At 45.3% G+C, this 24,408-nt stretch overlaps 1 protein-coding gene across 2 annotated transcripts; it reads left to right on the forward strand.

Annotated features, from left to right (window-relative positions):
- The first annotated feature begins 484 nt into the window (after positions 1-484).
- PXYLP1 (2-phosphoxylose phosphatase 1) lies at positions 485-23,993 on the forward strand. 2 transcript variants are annotated; one of them, XM_085899347.1, is made up of 6 exons: positions 485-994; positions 7,342-7,493; positions 8,107-8,268; positions 15,082-15,208; positions 17,610-17,749; positions 20,294-23,993. In XM_085899347.1, the coding sequence occupies exons 2-6, from the start codon at positions 7,412-7,414 to the stop codon at positions 21,244-21,246; spliced, it is 1,464 nt and encodes a 487-aa protein (XP_085755473.1). In that variant the 5' UTR covers positions 485-994; positions 7,342-7,411; the 3' UTR covers positions 21,247-23,993. The 2 variants fall into 2 exon arrangements, with proteins under 2 accessions (XP_085755473.1, XP_085755472.1); XM_085899346.1 differs by having other exon boundaries at positions 487-977.
- Positions 23,994-24,408: the final 415 nt, after the last annotated feature.

A 24,408-nucleotide genomic window follows, 5' to 3' on the forward strand; every position in this document is an offset into this window, starting at 1 on the left:
TTAACGAACGACGGAAATGAATGAATAATAGGAATGAAAATTTATTGGCTTTATTCCTTCAATCGAATGAATGAATATTGAAAATAAATGCCGGGATTCGAACTCAGGACCTCAAACCGTTAAGCCACCACCAAGCTTACGGAGCCGGAATTACGACTTAAAATGAGATTTTAATTTTCTCGCTGAGAAGAGACTCGAATTAAAAACGTGGCGGAGACGCCGCCACTCGCTCGTAATTCATCACGTGACCCCGACATCACGGCAGTTGTTTTCATAACGATATGAGCGATCGATGCAAGTAATGGGTGGTGTATGAAGGATGTTTGTTAGCGACACTGGTCCAATCGCCACCTCATTGTAATTTTTTTTAAGGGGGATTGGATATAATTTTTTAAAATGAAGGAGGTTATATGATCGATTTAAATTGTATGAGGAATATCGAGCGGAAAACGAGCAAACACGTAGATGACGAGGAAGTGCTGCAGTGAACGTGTGTGTAGAATGGATCGTTCCAAACGCACTGCGAGTTTGCATTGCAGAATGTGTGTGTAGTGCTTCATTGGCTTCTTAAAGCATTCAAATGACACGTGACGTCTGATTAATGTAGTAATGTGTGAGAGGATCAGAGTAATCGCCTTTTTAACCAGAAATAAACAACAACACCAAGCGAAGCATTATTATTAGTGAAAGATTATAAATTAATTTTAAAATAATCGGTGACGTTATCTGAGGCGGAATTTTTGTCCTTGGCTCGTTTGCGAGGCGAGGTGAGGTTTGATCGTTTGAATGAATTAATTGCTGGAAGGCCGTTAGTTCGACAAGGTGAATGAATAAGAAGAATGAGTGACCCTGCTGTCGTGCACCGTCTGGCTGTGGATGCGTCCTCTGTGCGGGGCCATACAGATAACCAAAGGTGGCTTCCCGAGACACGACAACTGTGCTGAGAACCATGAGATCGGGACAAAGGGAAGAAACAGGTGATGGCGGCGAGACGGTAAATGTCCTTGTTGAACAGACAGCAGGTGCTCTGTGAATCTTGTCCCAGTTTCCATTGTCCCTCACTTTCGCTTTGTCAATCACCCCTTCTTGTCTGCCTTATCCATCTCCCCTTTTTGTCTGCCTTATCCATCTCCCCTTCTTGTCTGCCTTATCCATCTCCCCTTTTTGTCTGTCTTAACCCTCAACCCTTCTTGTCTGCCTTATCAATCACCCCTTCTTGACTGTCTTAACCCTCACCCCTTCTTGACTGTCTTATCCCTCACCCCTTCTTGTCTATCTTATCCCTCACCCCTTCTTGTCTATCTTATCCCTCACCCCTTCTTGTCTATCTTATCCCTCACCCCTTCTTGTCTATCTTATCCCTCACCCCTTCTTGTCTATCTTATCCCTCACCCCTTCTTGTCTATCTTATCCCTCACCCCTTCTTGTCTAATCCCTCACCCCTTCTTGACTGTCTTATCCATCACCCCTTCTTGTCTGTCTTATCCATCACCCCTTCTTGACTGTCGTAACCCTCACCCCTTCTTGACTGTCTTATCCATCACCCCTTCTTGTCTGCCTTATCCATCACCCCTTCTTGTCTGCCTTATCCATCACCCCTTCTTGTCTGCCTTATCCATCACCCCTTCTTGTCTGCCTTATCCATCACCCCTTCTTGTCTGCCTTATCCATCACCCCTTCTTGTCTGCCTTATCCATCACCCCTTCTTGTCTGCCTTATCCATCACCCCTTCTTGTCTGCCTTATCCATCACCCCTTCTTGTCTGCCTTATCCATCACCCCTTCTTGTCTGCCTTATCCATCACCCCTTCTTGTCTGCCTTATCCATCACCCCTTCTTGTCTGCCTTATCCATCACCCCTTCTTGTCTGCCTTATCCATCACCCCTTCTTGTCTGCCTTATCCATCACCCCTTCTTGTCTGCCTTATCCATCACCCCTTCTTGTCTGCCTTATCCATCACCCCTTCTTGTCTGCCTTATCCATCACCCCTTCTTGTCTGCCTTATCCATCACCCCTTCTTGTCTGCCTTATCCATCACCCCTTCTTGTCTGCCTTATCCATCACCCCTTCTTGTCTGCCTTATCCATCACCCCTTCTTGTCTGCCTTATCCATCACCCCTTCTTGTCTGCCTTATCCATCACCCCTTCTTGTCTGCCTTATCCATCACCCCTTCTTGTCTGCCTTATCCATCACCCCTTCTTGTCTGCCTTATCCATCACCCCTTCTTGTCTGCCTTATCCATCACCCCTTCTTGTCTGCCTTATCCATCACCCCTTCTTGTCTGCCTTATCCATCACCCCTTCTTGTCTGCCTTATCCATCACCCCTTCTTGTCTGCCTTATCCATCACCCCTTCTTGTCTGCCTTATCCATCACCCCTTCTTGTCTGCCTTATCCATCACCCCTTCTTGTCTGCCTTATCCATCACCCCTTCTTGTCTGCCTTATCCATCACCCCTTCTTGTCTGCCTTATCCATCACCCCTTCTTGTCTGCCTTATCCATCACCCCTTCTTGTCTGCCTTATCCATCACCCCTTCTTGTCTGCCTTATCCATCACCCCTTCTTGTCTGCCTTATCCATCACCCCTTCTTGTCTGCCTTATCCATCACCCCTTCTTGTCTGCCTTATCCATCACCCCTTCTTGTCTGCCTTATCCATCACCCCTTCTTGTCTGCCTTATCCATCACCCCTTCTTGTCTGCCTTATCCATCACCCCTTCTTGTCTGCCTTATCCATCACCCCTTCTTGTCTGCCTTATCCATCACCCCTTCTTGTCTGCCTTATCCATCACCCCTTCTTGTCTGCCTTATCCATCACCCCTTCTTGTCTGCCTTATCCATCACCCCTTCTTGTCTGCCTTATCCATCACCCCTTCTTGTCTGCCTTATCCATCACCCCTTCTTGTCTGCCTTATCCATCACCCCTTCTTGTCTGCCTTATCCATCACCCCTTCTTGTCTGCCTTATCCATCACCCCTTCTTGTCTGCCTTATCCATCACCCCTTCTTGTCTGCCTTATCCATCACCACTTCTTGTCTGCCTTATCCATCACCCCTTTTTGACTGTCTTATCCCTCACCCCTTCTTGACTGTCTTATCCCTCACCCTTTCTTGACTGTCTTATCCCTCACCCCTTCTTGACTGTCTTATCCCTCACCCCTTCTTGTCTGTCTTAACCCTCACCCCTTCTTGACTGCCTTAACCCTCACCCCTTCTTGTCTGTCTTAACCCTCACCCCTTCTTGACTGCCTTATCCATCACCCCTTCTCGACTGCCTTATCCATCACCCCTTCTCGACTGCCTTATCCATCACCCCTTCTCGACTGCCTTATCCATCACCCCTTCTCGACTGCCTTATCCATCACCCCTTCTCGACTGTCTTATCCCTCACCCCTTCTCGACTGTCTTATCCCTCACCCCTTCTCGACTGCCTTATCCATCACCCCTTCTTGACTGTCTTATCCATCACCCCTTCTCGACCGTCTTATCCGTCACCCCTTCTCGACTGCCTTTTCCCTCACCCCTTCTTGACTGCCTTATCCCTCACCCCTTCTTGACTGCCTTATCCCTCACCCTTTCTTGACTGTCTTATCCCTCACCCCTTCTTGTCTGCCTTAACCCTCACCCCTTCTTGACTGCCTTAACCCTCACCCCTTCTTGTCTGTCTTAACCCTCACCCCTTCTTGACTGCCTTGTCCATCACCCCTTCTTGACTGTCTTATCCATCACCCCTTCTTGACTGTCTTATCCATCACCCCTTCTTGACTGTCTTATCCCTCACCCCTTCTTGACTGTCAACCCTCACCGCTTCTTGTCTGCCTTATCCCTCACCCCTTCTTGACTGCCTTATCCCTCACCCCTTCTTGACTGTCTTATCCCTCACCCCTTCTTGACTGTCTTATCCCTCACCCCTTCTTGACTGTCTTATCCCTCACCCCTTCTTGACTGTCTTATCCCTCACCCCTTCTTGACTGTCTTATCCCTCACCCCTTCTTGACTGTCTTATCCCTCACCCCTTCTTGACTGTCTTATCCCTCACCCCTTCTTGACTGTCTTATCCCTCACCCCTTCTTGACTGTCTTATCCCTCACCCCTTCTTGACTGTCTTATCCCTCACCCCTTCTTGACTGTCTTATCCCTCACCCCTTCTTGACTGTCTTTCCCTCACCCCTTCTTGACTGTCTTATCCCTCACCCCTTCTCGACTGTCTTATCCCTCACCCCTTCTCGACTGTCTTATCCCTCACCCCTTCTCGACTGTCTTATCCCTCACCCCTTCTCGACTGTCTTATCCCTCACCCCTTCTCGACTGTCTTATCCCTCACCCCTTCTCGACTGTCTTATCCCTCACCCCTTCTCGACTGTCTTATCCCTCACCCCTTCTCGACTGTCTTATCCCTCACCCCTTCTCGACTGTCTTATCCCTCACCCCTTCTCGACTGTCTTATCCCTCACCCCTTCTCGACTGTCTTATCCCTCACCCCTTCTCGACTGTCTTATCCCTCACCCCTTCTCGACTGTCTTATCCCTCACCCCTTCTCGACTGTCTTATCCCTCACCCCTTCTCGACTGTCTTATCCCTCACCCCTTCTCGACTGTCTTATCCCTCACCCCTTCTCGACTGTCTTATCCCTCACCCCTTCTCGACTGTCTTATCCCTCACCCCTTCTCGACTGTCTTATCCCTCACCCCTTCTCGACTGTCTTATCCCTCACCCCTTCTCGACTGTCTTATCCCTCACCCCTTCTCGACTGTCTTATCCCTCACCCCTTCTCGACTGTCTTATCCCTCACCCCTTCTCGACTGTCTTATCCCTCACCCCTTCTCGACTGTCTTATCCCTCACCCCTTCTCGACTGTCTTATCCCTCACCCCTTCTCGACTGTCTTATCCCTCACCCCTTCTCGACTGTCTTATCCCTCACCCCTTCTCGACTGTCTTATCCCTCACCCCTTCTCGACTGTCTTATCCCTCACCCCTTCTCGACTGTCTTATCCCTCACCCCTTCTCGACTGTCTTATCCATCACCCATTATTGTCCGTCTTGTCCATCACCCATTATTGTCTGTCTTATGTAAGCTTTGGTTTTGGAACCAGTGTTCAGGTGAAAATGCGTTTGTTGTCTCGTAACCCCCTCTGTAGTTTGTGTAATATCAGTACCCATGGAGTTTCCTTTCACTCTCAGACAAACAAAACACGATCCAATTCCTTAAAGTATAACTCTGCACTATTGGTTGCGACTTCCTTGTCCCACCTTGCACTTCTGGATTGATATATTTACCTTCGCAAACTTTGTTGCGAAGGTTTTGTTTTGATCGCTGTGTATTTATTTATTTATTTATTTGTTAATATGTGTGTTTGTTTGTTTGTTTGTTTGTTTGTTTGTTTGTTTGTTATTCGCATAACTCCAAAAGTATTGAACTGAATCGCAGCAAATTTGGTGGGATGATTGGTTATTATCCGAGGACCATTTGATTAGATTTTGGGAGCGATCGGGTCAAAGGTCAAGGTCACGAAAAGGTCAAAATCGTCTTTTTACCATAGCGCGGTCAATTTGTATCCAATTTGCATGCAACTAATGCCAAAATGTTCAGAATTCAATGCCCCATCTTGTGATATGTGACGTGACACAATGACCTAATGACCCTTATTAGCGGTTGGGAGTCAAAGGTCAGGGGGGGTCACGACATTGCAAAATGTGCGGTTTTAGTCATAACACAGTCAATTCTTATCCGATTTGCATGAAACCAACACCAAAATGTTGACTGTTCTGTTCCCCACACTCTAATACCAATTACAAAATTAAGAGTACAAAGGTCAAGGTTGAGGTCATGAAAAGGTCAAAATCGTCATTTTGCCATAGTGCGGTCGATTTTTATCCAATTTGCATGCAACCAATGCCAAAATGTTGTGAATTCAATGCCCAATCTTGTGATATACGATATGACACAATGACGTCATTACTTTTGTTAGCGGTTTGGGTCAAAGGTCAGGGGGGTCAACGACCTTTATTATCATAACGCGGTCAATTCTTATACAATTTGCATGTAAGTAGATTCAAAATGTTTAGAATTCAATTCCCTATCCTGTGATGTGTAATATTTGATTTCTTATAATGTGACCAGTTGTCATCAGATTGACTTGACACCGACACCCAAAAAGGTCAGGGAGTTCATACAGAAATTGTACAATGTACGTGAATCAGTGTCAAACAGCAGGAAATTTAATGTTTTTAAGCCATCATAACACATATGAGATGGCAGATGTGGTATGGGGTTAAATACCCTCACAATCAACGGCTTTTTGGGGGGGGGGGCAAAATGTAGTATTGGCAAAGGTATGCGCTCAACTGTGTGCCCATTCTAGTTTTGAATTTGAACTCGAATACCTTTTTGAATTTGTATTCTCCATGAGGACTCTCAGGCATTGCTCGGTTTATTACTCTTCTACCAACAATTGTTTTCGGGAACCAGTGAGTCCCAAAGCACCATCGTTGATCATTTATTTTCCTGTCTCATATGCTTGTCCCTTGTACCTTCACTCAATGGCTCTTCTTGTCGTCTGCCAAATTGTGCTTAAGTCGGAGTTGAAAATGTCCAGAGTTCAAATCGCTCTTTTCCTGGAACTATCTTCTGTGCACTCTGATCGATCGGATCAACCAGTGGTTTATAATAGATGGTAAGTATTCGTAAACATTATGTGAACTTTTGTTCATTTATGAAACTAGTGAATTTCCCATTCACTTCTACAGCTGTACATCAACGGTAGTCCATGTCTACCACTGATTTCCAGCAAAAATAACAATTATTTAAATTCAAATTCTAGGCTCATGAAAGAGTCGGAAGGTAACGTGACGGAGGGAAGAAAGGCAACTTGCAAACGGTGGGACAACAGGTGAACGTGACGAGCAAGAGAATGAGTGAGAGGCGGGAGGAACGGAGTAACCTGAGAGAGAGGTCCTGGATGTATCGGAGCGTTAATTGGGATAGAAAAGATCACAGGCAGAAATGGTAGTCAATCTAATGAAATTGAAGACAGTTTGGGATTCAAATTATACAAGATAAATTGTCGAAGCTGTTAATTTCATTTTCCTTCACCAATCACTTGCCCGCCTCATCCCTAGCTGTCTTTGTACCTCCTTTTTCCCTCCTGTACAATTCATTCCCATGCTGCATCCAGATCTCTTAATTTGAAACCCACTTCATGGGCTGAGTGCCATTTGTTCTTTGTGTTGAGTTCCCCTTGTCTGCGCAATTATGGTTGTTATTAGTTTAACCCCAAGTGAATTGGCGATGAACTTGAATACAAAACCTCATGCTGTGTTTGTGGTTGTCGGCGTGTGCAGATCCAATGCCCTACCTTATGACGATGCAATAGCGATCGCCGTCACGTTTTACGGCGAGGTGTAACCAGGCATGATGGGTTTCCGAAGTCGCTTTGTGCTGCTTCTGTGTCTTGCTGCACTTCTTGCAGTGCTTAGCCTGAGCCTGCAGTTCTGTAAGTTTCTCTCCTTTCTTCCAACACCCACCATGCTGTCATTTCTTTGCATTATCTCGTTCCATACAACACGTGTCCTTCAGCCATGTTGATCTTATCTGTGAACTAAATCACACATGATGTTACTGTATTGTAGATACGAGAAGCACCCACTCTCTGTGGGAGTGGTGGGGGGGGGAGCATGTAATTATCTTTGATCACTAATACCATAGCGGAGTACCCACCCGATGGGCGATCTTGGTCCAAGCATGCAATGTGTTCCTCTGACATATCCCTTTTATATGGGTGGTATATAGGCAACAGACTGATACACCATGGTTATATTTCTTGCATAATTGCACCCCCACTCCCCCCCCCCCAAGGAAGAAAATGCCAAGATGAGCCAAATTTTTTTTTTTTTTTACTTTATGGAATCAAACGAAGCTTCAGGAAACACGCCGTCAAGGTGTCCTGAGTAATCTCTGAAAGTTTCAGCTTCCTTGGTCAAATCATCTTGGAGCATTAGATGAAACTTACAACACACATAAACGATAATTTCCCTCCATAATATATAGATTGAAACAAGATCCAAGTTCGTCTTAGAAACTTGAACCCCGTTCCTCTCCGTTTGCAGTGCACCTTCTGCCGCTGCCTGCCGGTCTGTATACGAGCGACCAGGGTAAGCTGCGCAAGCGTGTCTTGGTGGACCTGGTGATTCCACCGTCCGAGTTAGATGCCATGTACGAGTCGCATCGATACTGCAACCGGCCTAACCACACTGTGCAAGGTCTTGAGGGTAAGTCGTTGCAGGGCTGTACTTCTGAACACACTCGTAGGTGTGCTAAATTTGGTGGGTTTTCAACGTGATGAAAAGTTTTTATTGTTGCTTGTTTTGATGTCATTTTTTCAAAGGTATTCCTTCGAGAGGAGTAGTTTTTGAATCTTTCTTTTTTTTAATTTTGTTTTTTCTTCTAAATGCACAGGTACATTTGTTTCTATTTCATGCCACTCTTTTGGTACATCAGGAGTCTAGGTATGTTTTTTTAAAAAGATTTCATTTTAATCTGTTAATTTATTTTTAAAATGTACGATTTAAAAATAAAAGGGTTAATCGTGAATGGAAGAGGTGTCAAGCCAAACACATTTGTTTGTTTAATAAGTAACTGTGGTTGCCTTCGGAAGATGTGGCGGTGTGGCAATCCTGATTATAGTGTTTCAAACACTGACTTGCTGATGGTAAAGGGGATTCTGAGAAGAAAATGCAGAACTCATGGGGAGTTGTGAACATGGAATGGACAGCCAGCTTAATGCAAATTACCAACAAGGAGCTGATACTTGAGGTCCCTGTCAGAGAGGGGGCAGGGGGGGGACAATGAAATCGACATTACAATGCTTTGCCTGTGCATCGTCAGGTGAAAAGCTTGGAGTCGCTTTTTTGTCTGTCGTCGTTATTTAACCCAGCCGTGCTTCGGGCTCAGAATAAGTGATGGAGTGCAGAGCTGCAATTCAGGGGTTGGACTTTGTAGAGCTAGTCAGGGCAGGAGTTTGGTATTTGGACAGGGTGCTGGTGGTAAGTCGCCCACTCTTTGTTGAAGTATACCATGGGATCTTTAAAGTCCACCTGCTAATGCGAGCAGATGGGTCCTCAGCTTAACGTACCATTTAATCGATGGCACACTTTTTGATGCAATACCCTGCCTGCAAAGGACTGGTGTGATAGTTTGAACCCAGACTTGACGGTTCAAAGGCAAGTGTGCTACCTTTGCACCATTCAGCTGGATTTGAGTCAGTACTTCACCAAAGCAGACCAAACAAATATGCAAGTTCGGCGTGAGCACGCTACCACTTTGCAATAATAAATATATTGGCTGATTAAAGGCACAACAGTGAGGGCAGCAACAACAGGAGCACCAACAGCAGCAACAGTCGGGGATACCTCTTTGCAGTGGTTCTACCCCCCAACACAAGATGGGGTCATGTATAACCAAACTCTTCCCTGCTGCCCGGATTTGCCGGGGTAGTGCGGCCACGGTTAGTGCAGATGGGGCTCATGGACCGGCCCACTCCCTGTCATCTTCCACACGGACCCTTCACGCACAAATGCTCAAATCATCATCCATCATACTCACAAATGCATCGCATTTTCACAACAAACAGTTTTTTTCTTCTTTGGGGAGTGACCTCCCTCTGGCAGCCCTCCCCTCTTTCCTCCTTCGAGCCGGAGATGTAAAAACTAACCGGGGCCCACCACAATATACATTTTCCCAACATTTAAAACTCGCATCACTAGCTCCAGGGCTAGAAGGGGTTCCATCCGCTACACAAGGTATGCCAAATGGTTCTGTACCTTTGTCTAGCCTGTACCCCTCTCTGTAAATTATCAGACTACGCACATGCATGGACCTGTGGTTGAGCTTTCAGCTGAATCCAAACTCTGACCCAAACAATGATGCACATACATATCTCCCAAACTTATCACCATTATCACTTCCACCCCATACATGACCACCATCTCAACCCCAAAAAGCAAACATAACCTTAATATCCTCCAAAACAACACAGGTGGCCACATCAGCAAGGTCATCCAACTTAAACATTTAATTCTCACAAACATTCACATAGCCATCATACAAAAAAACGAAAGCATACCAGAAAAACAAAACTTCAACCACCCAAACTATCCCCGATACACACAGACAGACCAGACGGCAGAGATCGATGCCTCATCACATACATATTGTGATATAGTTCCGTCAAGTCATGTTCAACTTCTGGTGACATTCATGATCAGATTTCCCCAAACATCCCTATCTGCTTACCGAAGCTCTGGCAGACAGCTTCATTGAAGCTTTTATCCCATCCGGTCAGGTCAGGTGTGGGAGCATGCGCCGGAGTAGCGCGTCACTGCGTCCACTTTCCGCTGCCGGTATTCCAGGGGCCTCCATCTGGCCATCCTCCAGGCAGATGCTTGGCTCATCCCTATCTCTTTAAGATGCTGATCAACCTGCTGCAACCTCGAGGTATGTGGTCGGTCCATTGGCCTCCTCCACTCACGAGGAGGAGGATGAGAGATTCTGAGAGAGATGAGAGAGGAGGAGGATTCCCTCGCTGAGAGAATCTTGTGAGCAGGATCAGCGTCAGGAAAACGAGCCGCATGTCCATACAGCCACAGCTGACGCTCACGGACTATGTAGGTAACAAATCTCATTTGAGTCTCTTTCAGCAACCGCTCGTTGGACACACAGTCCAACCAGCAATAGCTAAGGATTCTCCGAAGAGACTTGGTACCAAAGGAATTGAGTCTCCGTCTCAGATCCCTGATCAGATTCCAAGGCCACCTCCTTGAAGAAGTGTTGCTGCCTTTACCTCGTAAAACCCTTAGCCTTAGCTTTCAAAATCTGAACTGCAAGGCAGCGGTGGATTTAGATTGAGAGTTTCCTTATCTTGATGAACTACCTCCCAAGGCTAATGAATCCCCAAAGCAACTTTTTTTTTAGATGCCAGTGATTCATTTTTCACCTCCACATCCATTAGTGAGAACAATCTCTCCACGTGAAGGCCGGTGTGAGGCTAGACTGTCAGAGGTTGTTTGAGATGCTGAGCCATTAGAGTATTTTACACACCTTGAGAGCTTCTACTCAATGTCACTCCACAGCACAACAGTCCATCAGAGTAATCACACACATACACAAGTCGATTAGATGCACAGGTTTCATGCCAGACATAAAAGCACTTCTACCACCAGACAACACACTCCAACTTCAACTTTTCAGAATTAAAATGAGTCACAAAGAACACATGAACATCGTAAACATTTACATAACACCAGACACGCCAGAAATCGCACTTCATCAAACAATGAGACCACCCAAAGCACCAGACACAGGAGAAAGGTTTCAAACAGTAAACATGGAAATCAACAACAAAATATTGTGAAAAACAACACAAAACTGGCACTCCTTTCGACAAACACAAGATCAATCAACTAATCCCAAACACTTGTAAAAAATCATAAACAGCAGCATGATACCCTCACACGTAACCATAACGCCCACAGCCAACATACCATCAGCCAAACCACCATCCTCATAGACCATTACACAAACACAAGTCACATCGGACCCAGAAAAGTGGAAAGAAGTATTACAAGCCGCAAACTCTGCCACCATATCGACATCGCCATCATGCCATTTACTTCCACAGGAAACAACAAAAATAATCAAAAACATCAAAAAACACTCGCAGGCTACCGGCCCTGACAACATCTCCAATTTTCATTTCAAACACCCTGGACCACTTGCCCTTACAAATATAAGCAACTTCTACCAACACTCGAATTCCCCAAATTTGGAAATTAGGTAAAATCACTGCCTTCCCTAAACAAAAGAAAGAACCCACCAAAGCAGCCTCCTACACATCTATCACATTACTTTGCATACCCTCCAAATTTACAGAATGCCTAATACCTAAACTCACAAACCCTCACATCCCACTCTCGCACACCCAACACAGATTCAGACCAAGTCACTCCACTACCACTCTCCTCACAAACCACACACAAAACACCTTTGATGCCTTCAACAGTAGAAAACAGCCAAAAACACACTCCTCTCACACTAACAGACATCAGCAAAGCGTTGATGAACGACCTTCCAAAACTCTTACTCACAAACAAAACACTTAACACAAATGTGCACCACACCACCAAACGCTGGCTTGCCAGCTACCCATCTTGCAGACGGTCATACATACGTAACTTTTAATGGAAAGTCATCAGGCACATGATACTTTCCTAATGGAATCCCTCAAGGCTCAATCCTCTCTCCTACACTGTTTAATCCTTTAGTGCACAACATTCCAAAACCACCCAAGAACTTACAAATATCCTCAAATGCAGACGACATAACCATCACCTCTACCCAGAGCAACATCAGCACAATTTATAACGCTTCCTCAGCACCCTACAAACCTGGTTCACCATCAACAGACTAAAAGTAGCTCCTTCAAAATCAACATTCACTCTTTTAACAAATTACACCAAGGAACATAGAGCTGTACCACGCATCACACTGGACAACATCCCTTTGCCACACACACACACACACACGCACACACACGCACACACACGCACACACGCGCACACACGCGCACACACGCGCACACACGCGCACACACGCGCACACACGCACACACGCACACACACACGCACACACGCACACACGCACACACGCACACACACACACACACACACACACACACACACACACACACACACACCAAACAAAAATAAAAGGCATCACTTTTAACATATTCATGTCATTCTCAGATCACATCACAAATGTTTTAAACAAATATGCACACCCAGGCTGAACACACTTATGGCACTCAGACACCAACTTCAGATGCCACAAAGAAATAACATGACAAATATACAATCCATACATTCAATCAGCCATTGACTATGCCACCTCATCTTGGGCCTCCAACCTATCAAACACACATCTTAACACCCTACAGACTATACAAAACAAAGCCCTTCACGTCATCACAGGTTGCACATAAACAACACCCATCGAACACCGACACACATAAGAAAGAAAAATGTAAAACAAGAAGCGAATACTTTGGTATCACGCGGCTGGGGGCAGTAAAAGTCTCGGTTAAGAATGATGAAGCAATTTTGCAGTTATAAAATTTAAATGTAGACACGGTGAATTAGCATGCATGATGGGAAGAGTTGTGACGTTGAACAAATTTCTATTTATAGCGCTCAGATCAAAGGGACGTATGCGGCCATAAGTGTGACGGAAGATGTGACAGAAGACACAGGACAGAATAGCCAATTATATAACGGCGCGATGTCGCCGCGCTATAAAAATGAAAGACCACTTGGACATAAGAGGTGTGCAGTTACTTTCAGCCGCAAGTGCTAACCATAATCACCCATGTTTCCACATGTCTTACCACCCACCGACACCAAACCACATTAAGACTACATCACAAAGATGTCACAACGACATCCTTCAATACATCCCCCCCACCGATCAACGATGACTCCAAAAAACACATCCATACCCACATCACCATCAACACAATTGATAACCTGGGCCCAACCCCCCTCCCCCTTCATCCCCACCCACCCTGAAGCCCACCTTCCAAATTTAGTTTTTTTCTTCCTGAGAGTTTGTTTCTGTATCCATCTTTTCCACCCTGAGCAGCCTCCCCTACCCCTCTTTCCTCCCCATATCCCATCCCTTTTTTGTCCAAGTCTCCTATTTTGTTCTTCAACACTGCTGTTGTTGTTTCCCCCCCTCTTTTTACTGTTCCTTTTGTTCTGTTACATCATGATCTGTTCATTGCTCTGGTTCTTCGACGAGCCTTGAAAAATGTATCCTGACCACTACCCCCTCACCCATCGATGACCTAGAAAAATTGCTCCCCAGGTCTAATTGTGTTTACCTTTCACACCTCCGCTGTGGACACCACCCACAACTTTTACAGTACAAACGTTGACTCGACGACACTTAAAACCTCTGCCAGGACTCCCTACATACAATAAAATACGGTATGGAAGACTGTGCAGCCCTGGCTCCACGAAGGCAAGAGCACAACATCTTCGATGTGAAAGATATCTGCTCGGGTTGTAGATACGAACACTAGTTAGTACTGCAAATACTAACACTCAGGCACTAACAGCCCAGGTTGCTTTCGGGAGATTGATCGGATATCTCCATGCCCCAGGCCTGTTTGAGCAGAACTGACCAGGGTTAATCAACAACAGCAACAGCAAATCTGGGGAGATAAAGATCTTGGGAGATGAGATGGTGAAGTTAAATCTAGCTAAGGTGGTACGTACAGCTCGCCAGCAAGTATCGTCAAGCACAAAGGTGTGCAGGTAGGTGTTGAAGGTGTGTATATGAGGGCCGGTGGTGAAGTTGCACACTCAAGCAGCTGGTGATGGAGATCCTGCGCACCAGCTCTTGGTCTCTGTCAGTTGACTCTCCAACTCAGCTTTCTTTCGCTAAAACTGCCAACTCTCTCAGCATCCGCTTGTGCTGCTGACTCAGTACTGCACACTTCTAACCTATCTGAGTGTATGCACACACTGCCTTGTATACCTCTGTGAAGGGCGAAAAGTCTGTACCGCCTCTTACAGTATGATTCTCCATGTGAAAAACATACCCCATAGAATGGAGGGACAGAGCTCAAGCAGTGTGGTGGATGTGGAAAGAAGGGAAGGGGAATGAACGAAGGGGTGTTTATAATCATAAATGGGAAAGTGTGGGCTTGCAGGACAAATTTGCAGCACCCACTGACATTGACCTAACGTGTAGTAACATGCGTCTCTCCCACCCAAAAACCAAACAAATTAAAAAAAACACCCATTGCTTTTTACACATGCACACAATACACAACTTCTGACCACCACATTCCCCCTTTTCCATGCATGTTGCACTCAGATTTTTTTTTTTCTTTTTTGGTGTTGATAATATTTGGAGCTTTGTCCAATCTCATCGTTTGTTCACCGTGTGTTTTAACAATCAGTTCGTGACAACAATTAAAACAGGCTTCTTCTTCATAACCCCTTTGACCATCCACTGCCCTGCAGGTCACGTGCCACCAGGCTATCATCTGGCCGGCATTGTTGTGATGATTCGGCACGGCGATCGTTACCCCCTCTCTTCCCTGCCTGGAGTAGCCCAGCCTGATATTGCATGCGATATCAAACCCGAGAGGTAATCTTGATGTGCAGCTTGCGAAAATATGTTTCCTTATTTTTTTTTTTTGGGAATGCTTTGATATAACTGATGCTTGTATCGGAATCATCGACATATTACATACACAAAAGGGGGGAGAGGGGGACCATTAAATAGCTGAAGAGAAGTGGAGAAAACAGGTGATGGAAGTTGTGGAGGAGAGGGAAAGGAGAAGTAATTAAGGTGTGGGACAATGAGGGCAAGGGAAGGGTGGCAAATGGGGGTGGGGGGTGGTTTGATGTTCCTCCATTTTAACCTACATGTGTCTCATGCACATAATTGAAAGTCGTCACCATGTTATAAACAAAACGATGTGCATTGTGCTATTTGAACACGGTATGCTCAGATGGATAGTAAATTGTGTAGCATAGATGTCGCGTTCTTTTGAACCGTACCTCTTTTTATTGCTTGCTGTGCAGGCTTTTCTGCAATCATTGTTCAATATTTGTGAAAGATAACGAGGCAGTACGAAGAACCACAGTGCTGTCTAACTCGGTGTTCCATTGTGCTGCAATTTCCGGGCGCAGAAAAAGGCATAACTGCGAAGGACCAACAGCTGGCATTTTGTAGGGCTCGTTTCAATGTTGGATAACATTGAGACCAACTGATTCTACAAAGCATTGTCAAAATGCGGTGACGGCGAGTCTGCCTGTCCATCTATTCATCTGATATTTGGGATGAATGAGGAAAATGACGAGGTGGTGAAACCAAACATTAGTGACAAAGGAAAGTCAGATATTGAGGGATACGTACTGCCATTTTCACCAGTTGGGAGGTGAAGTTCTCTTTAAAGGTAGAAGGTAGGGCCGCGTGTCCTGCTCTCACTCAAAGCTGCAAGCGATTAAATACCAGAACTGTATATCCTGGGATTTAATACCGCATGGATAGCCACTTGGACGTCGAACCCAAGCGATAGTGGGACGTGCCTCTGTTCTGTACAAGTTTGTATGGGCATGATTAGCCAAACAAAGGGATTACTGTTATTGATTTATTTCCCTCCAGGAGTTTACAATTCACCAAATTGGTGTGCATGGAAAAGATGGTGAAAACAGGTGCACGTGTCTTTAGGAATAATTTAATCACGCACAAAATCCCAAACAGGAAGACATGATAAATTAAACCGGTAGGGGACAAATAAATCACAATACTTATTGCATGTAAAGAAACTAGGTCGACCTAATGGCCAACACAAATGTAGTTGTCTACGTAATGAACTGGGAGAGATAATCCAAGGGCTGGCAGTTTGTCCCAGAATGACACAGCGTTTGGTGGTGAAGTTTACCAATGTGGCTTGGAAGCATAGCGTACCTCTGTCAAGGGGCGACCAGAGAAAATCAGATCGAGGATGGCACCTCTGCCTTTGTGGACTCCACACCCTCCTTCACCACCCTCAAGGCATCTTATATATTATTTCCGAGTTTGTGGTTTCGTGTCGCGCTATCTTCGACTTTGTTCTGCGCTCGAGTAACGTGATATTCGGCTTACATTATCTCAAAGACCATATGAGGTGCATGGTACAAAAAAAAGTAAATAAAATGGTTCTGAAACAGTGAAATCGTATTCCACTTACTGCATTAAAGTAAAATTACTACTGATACTCTGCATCAGTTCCTTTCTCAAACACACCCACCCCAACATGTCGCGCAGAGCGCGGGTTATGCTAGTTACCATTATTGCGCAGAGTACGCACTTATGCATGGATGCAGGCCTGACCAATCGACATCACCAATATTGACCCACTCAGTACCATGGCAACCAAGTAACGTTGGTCAATGGCATGCCACCTTGCTCGCCACCATACAGGGGCGACCATGCGGAAAGGTTTATCGGGTGGGGGACGGACGTCAGAGGACCTGGAGCTTCTTCCTCTTCTCTTCCTTCCCTCATGGTGTACCAGAGAGAGGTAGGGAGGGGTTGGGGGATATACTACAGCACACCTAGTGAGCTGCAGGCCAGCCACTTCAACTTGCGTGGAGGAGGATGAGAGTGCTCTCCTCTCATCGAGCTCCCGCCGGGTCAGACTCGTGGGACACAGAACAAGATAGCGTTGCTGACTGCGACAAAATGAGTCAGACCATCCACCTTGCTGGGCCACACCAGACAACTTTATCCTATCACAAACATTTAATGCAGGTGGTTAAAAGGTCCTAAGAATTATATAAATATGAAGGCCTGAAACTATAACTTGTCTTCTCCACACGCTCCCCGTCCCCCTCCACGTGAATGCAGCAGTCGTTTTACAACTGTGATAATCTTTTGTTGAATTTTTTTTCCGGCAATAATAAGAATAGAATGACAATGTCTAATAAAAAAAACTGTTATTGAATAAGAGCCTCGACGTTGTATATATTGAAACGATTGCCTTCCTATCTCTCTCCAGGGAACCAAGCCATCACCAGCTGGCCATGTTCGTGCAGCACATGAGGAAAGCAGACCTGACACATCTTGAAGGTGCATTGGCATTGTTGTCACTGTTTCCTACAGCGAGGCAGTGTGAAACTGGACAGCTCACACAGACAGGTATGGCATTTAACTTGTCATCATTGCCTTTTGTTTTTGATTTTTAATATGGGAGTGGTTAAAGGACTATTAAAGGACAGTAATCATCTTTACCTCCACCACCAAAGATGGATGGAGATTGTTTTCACTCCTGTCTCTGTCTGTCTGTCTGTCCGTCTGCATGCCTGGTGTTGGCTTAATGGTTAGGGTGGTGGGCTTGGGATCCTAGGATCCTGAGTTCAAATCCCACTCTGCTGTTGAAATAATACCAGGTGGGGTTGACTCTGCCAGTCATAGTCGGCAAAATGAGTGCCACCTTGCTGGTATCCTGTGTCGGAGTGGCGACCCGTCCAGTATTGTACCCAATAGCCAAGGAGACTGCTGAGGCAGCACCAACGCTTTGCACAGAGTATTGTGCCAGTGGATGGATGGATGTCTGTCTGTGAGCAAGAGATCTCAAAAAGTTTGGATATGGATTTGGAGGAGATTTGGTAGAGAGGTTGGGTGTGTAACCAGGACGAATTGACGAGATTTTGGTGAAGATCCAGATCTGGATCCAGATACGAGAATCTTAAAAGTGATTCTTCAACATTGAGAGACAAGGACAAAAACGATATATCACACGATATCTCAATAAGTTATGAACAAACTCGGACGAAATTTAGTGGACAGGTTGGGTGTGACGAGGAAGAATTGATTCTATTTTGGTGAAGATCAGGATCTGGATCCGGATACGACATTTTTAAAGTGATTCTTCACTATTGAGAGATGGGGCCAAAAACGATATTGTTACGGGTTTGCCGGCTGGATCATGAGTGGCTTCTCAGACCCGCTTCCCGACCTGTGACCTTGAAGCCGACGAGCTGCTAAGCAACCACGGACACCGTCTGAGACGATTAATTGAGGTAGGTTCCTCGCGTCCAATTTCCGCGTTTCCTTCCCGGCAAATTAATCCCTCCAGATAGGGAACCGTGCTCTCGATGCCTCACTCGTATAAACGAAGAATGGCTGAGCTGAACTGTAAGTTGGACGTCAGCTAGTCTATGACCGCAGCGAAACTGTGGGACAAAACTCCCAACCACGATTTACACACTAATGTCTAACCAAGAGAGAAAGAGTGATTGGGCAGGTTGGAAACGAATGGTCATGTTAACAAATAAACACGCAATGCTATGCCACAAAAGAAAGTCGTACTCTTGTACACGGAAGCCCCTTAGACAGTCACTTATTCACTCCAAGAAATTAGACAAGGGTGATAGACAGAGAGATAAAGAAGGCGGGGCTCGTTGGCAGCCCCTCGCTCACCCGATGTAAGCCTGTGGTCTTACATTGGTCCCAATATGAAAATGGGAGGGGGGGTAGAGAACGAAGAGGGGGGGTGATGATGTGATGTGCTGTGTCAGGAGAGATGCGGCCAATGCTTCGTAATGCCTTCGACTCAGTAACCCAGCAAGCTCTGCAATGAATCGAGGGTGCAGGGGAGAGATAATTTACTTGAACAAAATACCCCCAACATATCTAAACTCCAGGGTTCCTTTGTGTGTTGGATGTAACTCCCCAGGGTCTTCCAAAACCGCAACAATATACAGCACAATATTTCAAGGAGTTGTGGACAGGTTATGACAAAACTTGGTTGTATGAATCGGGGAGGTGACAAGATTAAGCCGATTCGATTTTTGTTCAGGTATGGATTCATATCCGGTCAATCAGTGGGATACAAAATGTAAACTGTTCAGCCAGGCAGAGGTGTGCGTTGTACCGAGTGCCGTTCCCATTTATGAAATGCAGTAGACCCTGGCCATTGGCCTTGATTGGATCACCAAAGAAAAATACTATAAATCATGGAAATGATCATCAAAAATGACAAACTCTTTTTGTTATATTCTGCAGCAAGTAAAGTGTTACATTCACGGAAAAGCTTGACTGAAAATGCTTCTGGAATTTGAGTAAAAACACTTTTTGGGCCACAGATGGAGTAACGAGTGTCGGTCAGTCGGGACCTATGAAGCCTCTCGGTCCCATGCAGTCGGTCGGTCAATCAGTTCGGGCAGGTGGAGTCTTATCGCTTTGGCTGCATTGAGTCACGAGCGTCAGTCACTTGGGCTGTGAGACGCGAACGTTGGTTGATTGAGCGGCATGGGGGCGTGAGCATCGATCAAGCCAGATGGAGTTGTAAAGGGTGGTTTGGTCGAGCAGCCTGCTGTCATGAGCCTCAGTCGGTCTGGGTGAATGTGAAGTGGCGAGTATCCCTTGCATTGGGTCAATTTAGTTGGAATCCCAAGTGGCAAAACGACGTGTACTTGTGTTATGGGTTATCATGCTGTTATCCTACTCTTCACTATCCAACCGTTCCCGTGTGCTACAACTTATTCCTTTATTCCAGGACTATTGATCATAAGTTTTTAATCCCCTCACCCATAGTAATAAATGCGTCGCAGCCATACCAATTTTTTTTATTATACTCCTTGATAGCTTGTCTGTGGTCCGAGGAAATTGCTGTTCAAGCTTCAAAGTACAAGTCTTGTCGATTGATTCAAGTCACTAATGTTGTGCACCTCTTTTTAGGCCTAGTGCAGCACATAATGAATGGCGAACACTTGCATCAGGCCTATGCCAATCACGGAGGCCTCTTTGCTGATGAAGAGCCACCACCTCTCGTCGAGACAACGCCGAGGTCACGTACACTGCAAAGCGCTATGGCATTGCTCTATGGCCTGCGACCTATGTTTCCCTGGTCTTCAATGCAAGTTCGCAGTCAAGCATCCGTTTACTATTGTGGTATTGCTTGTGATTGTCCTGCACGAGGCTTTTACCTTGAGCGTACTGAGCAGGAGCGCATGTTGAATCGTGCCCAGGCCCCTGATGCCGTCTACAAGGCTTTAGCCGAGCTTCTGGATCTCTCTGTTGCACAAGCCAAATCAACCGTTTCTGTGGATCCACTGCTGGCATTGTTCTGTCATGGCCAGCAACTTCCATGCCGGCATCGTGGCTGTCTCAAATCTGCTTCCTTTCGCGTGCTTCGGCAACATCAGCTAACGGAGGAACGCAAGAGCAAGCGTGGCGCAATGTACCAACGATTTGCTTTGCTTGCCATGTATCCAATGCTCAATCGCACAGCCATTCACCTTCGGCGCATTGCCGAGGGGCACCTTGCTCCACGTTTATCCCTCTGCTCTGGGCACGACACCACGCTGGAACCAATGCTAAATGCACTCGGTATACACGATGCACCTTTCCCTCGTTATGCAGCTCGTCTTGTCTTCGAGTTGTGGAGGAAGGGTCCGAGTGTTGGCCAGATCGAGTCGCATACTATCCGCATACTCTATGACGGAGAAGACGTGACCTTCCGCACGTCGTTTTGCAGGTCGCGCCCAGCACATCAGCACTGCCCACTGCGCATATTCTTAGACTTTGTTTCATCTGGAATGTTGGCACCTTTTAACACCAGCAGCTACCAGCATGCTTGTCAGGTTCCTAAACGAGCTCTTTCGAACCTGCAGTTGAATATTCTTCAATGAAGCCTTTTGCTTCCTTTATTGTCAATTGTTTTCAGCTCTTTTTGTTCACTTGAGGTGTTTATTTTGGCTTCTCAAACATCCATAAAGCAGGTACACTTTGAGATGACCAGCTCTATCAAACCACAGGCAAGCGTGAGCACCAAAATACTTGGACTTGTACGCTGGAGTGCTTGCAGATTGAGCACGAGCAAGATAAGCTCAGTGCTTTATCGGTGACCCTGAAAATCTCACAATGCGAACTGGCTTCCCACAAGTAGGTAAAGGTGGTTAGAAGCAGACCTGGTTTGAACCGCTTAGCTTTTACTTTGATATGTTTTTGGAACACAAACAAAATCGAGAGCAAACGACTGCATTTCAGGCCACAGTCTAGAACGGTTCTACATCACGGCTGAAAATGTCACAATTTGCTCCCATATTATAACGTATCAGAGGATTTGGACCAATTAACCCTTCGTTTACGTTGCCTGATATCTATGAGATTCCTCTAAACGTGTCACACGTCGACACCTTTATCAGCTCAGGTTTCCTCTGAAGGTCTTTAAAAATCGCCATTGGAAGAGCTTTCGTTGCCTAATATCTCTGAGACGTCTCCAAACGTGTTGCACGTCAACACCCTGACTGTATCAAGTTTACTCTGAAGGTCTTTAAACTCACCATTAATGAACTCGAGGAAGACGGGTCCACACTTTTGTGTACCGTACGTACATAAAATGCACAAGCTCATAAAAAATTTTCTGGCTTCGATTTAAAAAAAAAACATTTTTTTAAAAATTGTGAAACACACAAACGTTGAGGTATAAAGGAATGAAATTAGTTCAATATTGTTGTGATTTTGGTTCCATTTATCAGGCTATGGGTCGTTCTCTTCTTCTTCTTCTGCTTATTAATATTTATTTTCTCTTGTATCTACCCTCCTTACCAATCAAAATTTGCACTGAAGGCACTTCTTATACTTTTGCGAGTGTGATTCCTTCTGAAAGTGAAACCACTTTTCTGTGTCTCGTATTTGCCTTTCTTTGGTTCAATTTTATCTTTTATTAGCACTAAAGAGCGAGGCCTGCACCAAACACCAAACGTACTTTGAAATCGTCCTCGTGTTTGCCCACGAAGCCACAACGGCTGCGAAACTCGCCACTTGCTAGCACTTCTATTGTTTCTTTCCGGCTGTGGATATTGGGCTTTATCATGTGTAACGTAAACATTTGTTTACATCTTTGAAATGCCATTGGCCTTCCGAGGATGACACGATGCAGCTTATGGGACCAACATCGTTCAAACTCAACCTCACACGGGCCGGCATTTCGAGTTGAACCACTTTTGCTGTCTGGACCACAGTCGTTTTTGTCATTGCAACCACGAGGCGTTTAACCAGAGGATAGATTTTAGTGTCACGTGGATACGTGATTTGCTCTCGTGTTGTTGGAAGGTAGAGCATACTGATACTTTGGATAAAACACGACGGCGGTGCGTACGATTCGAGCGTATATCAAGGCAGCTATGGCCTTTTCCATTTTCTTTAACTTTTTTTTTGTTTGTACCTTGTTGGACCAAGTCCAAGCAATACGAGTTTGTGATTTAAAATATCACACGCTGATAGTTTGGGTTTCAAAAGAAGAGGATGGCATTTGGTGGTGATGAAAGCACGATGTGTGTATTGTCTTTAGGCTAGTCGGTAAGATGAAGCACAGATTTTGTTCAGAAAATTCCCATTTTTTTTTGTTTTTGTTTGAACGATCCTTCAATTCCTCCTTCCTTATTTCCTCCATATTGGCCCATTGTAGCAGCTTGGAGGTAAATGTCGCCCGTTGATTACAAAAACCTCTGCTTTTAAAAGGCCAACATGAAGTATAATCGTCGGATGTATTTTCTTGAATCATTAGCCACCTCTTTTGAGTGCAATTAAAATTACTGCTATCGCCACGTATGATGTTGCCCACGTCATCAGAACAAATACGGCGAGTGAATTTCAACCCACAGTGCTCCCAAGAGCTGACCAATGCGATCCACCGCCTCACGAACCAGAGCTCCGACTTCTGCTGAAGTAAACGTTTGATAATTTACAAATATTTTATTTGCAATAAAATTTGTGTCTTAGAATAAATGCTTTTGGAAAATTAGATCACTGTGCCGTATGCCAAGCAATTCCCTTTCCCGCTACCTTTTAGCAGTGAGGAGCAATTGCACCACGTGATGTCAATTATGTTGCGGAGGTGAGATTGGGGCGTTTGATTTTTGCACTACTTTTAGTGGGGTGCAGTGAGGAATAGGTAGTTACGGGGGGGTCATGGTGTTCCAATAGTATGATGATGAACTGGAAACAGATTGTGAGATCAGCTCACCAGTTGGATTTTGTGAATGAATTTAGTGAATTAACCAGTTGGATTTTGTTTATAACATTGATTTGTTCACTCTCCTGCATTCCTCTTTATCCATTCCAACATTATCGTCGTGAACCGTTTGTCGATTGTTGCATTATGTGTTGAAGTTGAGGTCGTTCGTTGAAACCTTTGTTTAGAAATTCATTGCGACTGCACCACTGCATAATTTCAAACGTTATAACGCGTTTCTTTATTGCTTTGTGCCGTGTTACAAGCTAGCGACGAAGTCTGTTCTGCAGCCTTGTGCTCACTCGCACACCTCAAGTCCAGGTGGACCTTCTTGGTGTTTCTTTGACTACTTATCCTGAGATGTTGAGATGATGGATTTTTTTTTTGTGCTGGATCCGAATAAATAGATTGGTGAACTCCGTTTTTGCATGGAATGTTTTACTCCAGCAGCAAGCTCACACCTTTGAGTGGGACCTAGACTGAGACCAAACCACGATCTGTGTCCCACTAACACGAGCAAGGAAGAATCTTAAAATAGTTATTCTGTGTTGAAATTGATGAACGTTTTCTGCATGATCAAAGATTGTAAGGACATGATTGCAAGCAATGCTTCTTGTGCACTGGGAAGGCTCGACTACAGCATCTGAGGCTCACTGGCAGCATTTACAGGATATACTTGCTGTAGATGGTGTCCATAAAGTCCTTGTGCAACTTTGAACTTTTATAAACTTTGATGTATCGAGAAACAAGCTATAAGTGATGCATGAAAGCATAATTACTACAAGGACACTCGGTAGAGCGCATACCTCCGCCACGTAATGCCTGATCCACGAGA

The sequence above is a fragment of the Eptatretus burgeri genome, chromosome 10 (assembly GCF_056783735.1).
Source record: "Eptatretus burgeri isolate ZD-2024b chromosome 10, Ebu_testis_v1, whole genome shotgun sequence".
In the NCBI taxonomy this organism is placed as follows: domain Eukaryota; kingdom Metazoa; phylum Chordata; class Myxini; order Myxiniformes; family Myxinidae; genus Eptatretus; species Eptatretus burgeri.